The sequence below is a fragment of the Bison bison genome, unplaced genomic scaffold, assembly GCF_000754665.1.
Source record: "Bison bison bison isolate TAMUID 2011002044 unplaced genomic scaffold, Bison_UMD1.0 scf7180017864285, whole genome shotgun sequence".
In the NCBI taxonomy this organism is placed as follows: Eukaryota; Metazoa; Chordata; class Mammalia; order Artiodactyla; family Bovidae; genus Bison; species Bison bison.
Window position 1 is genome coordinate 469,523 of NW_011494857.1, and position 1,488 is coordinate 471,010.

The window sequence follows — 1,488 nt, forward strand, 5'->3', positions numbered from 1 at the left end:
TAGGAGGAAACTGCCGGATGCAGAGGACTGGGCCGGGAAGGGCCGGGCTGCCGGGAAGAGCGGGGAGGCCCAGGTCTCGGATACCAGCTGAGGGACCTCGGAGGGAGCCTGGGGGGCCTGGGGGGCAGGAACTCCTGGGTCTAGGGGGTCCCAGTCATTGGGGAAGAGGGGCTCCGGCGGGGAGCCGTGCTCCTCGAGACGGATGTAGTATTCGCTGCTCACGGAGGGGCTGCGGGCACTGATGACCGGCAGCACGCTGGGCGTGGACAGCGCCTCATAGAAAGGGTTGGAGGGGTTGGCGTGGGGGGCCGGGGGCGCGGATGCCGGCTGCCAGGTGGGTGCCCCCCCGCCCCGACCGGCCCCCCGCCGTGCCTTCTCCCACAGGCACTCAAGGTTGAGGCCACCGCTACTCTCGGTGACCGTGAGCACATCGTCGGGGTCAGCCCCAGGGAAGCCATCTAAAAGGGGGAACGGAGAGGAGAGGGTCCCTGGGCGGGGGGCGCTGTGCTGAGGGGGCCAGGGCCAGGGGAAGGGACCATCTCGGGGTGGGGGTGGCGGCGGCGGGGGCCTCGGGGGCCGCTCAGAGAGCAAGTAGGTGAGCTGCAGCTGGAGATCAGAGGCTGAGGGGCGTTGGGCAGGGGGCCGCCAGCAGGACTGCAGGATGTCATACCTGGGGGAGAGGGAGGAGGCAAGAGTGAGCAAGGCAGAGTCCCAGCTGGCGGGGGGTGGGGGGATGGATCCCCAGGGGAGGCAGAGACCAGGTGGGCAGACACCCAGGGAGATGAGAGTCAAGACCAAGAGAGGGGAATTCCCTGGTGGTACAATGGTTAAGATTCTGTGCTTCCACTACAGAGGGCACAGGTTCGATCCCTGGTCAGAGAACCAAGATCCCACATGCCCTGCCCTGCAGCCAAAGGAGAGGGGGGAAAAAAAAAGACCAAGGTGGGAGACAGAAGGGAAATGATAGTTAAGTGACAGTTTAAGGCGGCTTTCTGGTTGGGTTACAAGTTTTGGAATCAGAGACAGGAAAGCAGCAGAGGTCTTCTAGGGTCAGAGAAACTAGATTTGGAGACCAGCTGTGTTACTCCATGCTTCAGTTTCCCTTCCTCCACGTAGCAAGCAGATGTTGCCAGAAAGGGTTGGGACGTCCCCACTCCAGTTTAGGGCTGGCAGCACGTGGTGCAAGTGTGCAGGGGAGAGTGTGAAATGAAGTGGAGAATTCTGGGATCATCCCGGGCTGGGAGGTGGAAGGTCAGGGGTCGGGGGTCAGGCCCCGCCCTCACCAGTAGTCCGCATAGGGCAGCTTGAGCCTCGGCCGGGCCAGCTTGACGTGCTGCTGCCGGACGACGAAGGCCAGGACCTCTTCGTCTGACAGGTGGCGGTAGGGCTGAGCCCCAAACTCAAACAGCTCCCATAGAGTCACCCCTAGGGACCTGAAGGGAGAAGAGAGAGGTCAGAGCCCCGCCCTGACCCTCCAGGGAGCCGCCC

At 63.7% G+C, this 1,488-nt stretch overlaps 1 protein-coding gene across 1 annotated transcript in view; it reads right to left on the minus strand.

Moving 5' to 3' along the window:
• Nucleotides 1-1,488, minus strand: part of LMTK3 (lemur tyrosine kinase 3) — a 20,740-nt gene that overhangs the window by 10,565 nt on the left and 8,687 nt on the right. The window contains 2 exon segments of the mRNA XM_010849696.1: nt 2-670; nt 1,284-1,488. The exon segment at nt 1,284-1,488 is cut by the window's right edge and continues 10 nt beyond it. Coding sequence (XP_010847998.1) covers nt 2-670; nt 1,284-1,488 — 874 coding nt within the window.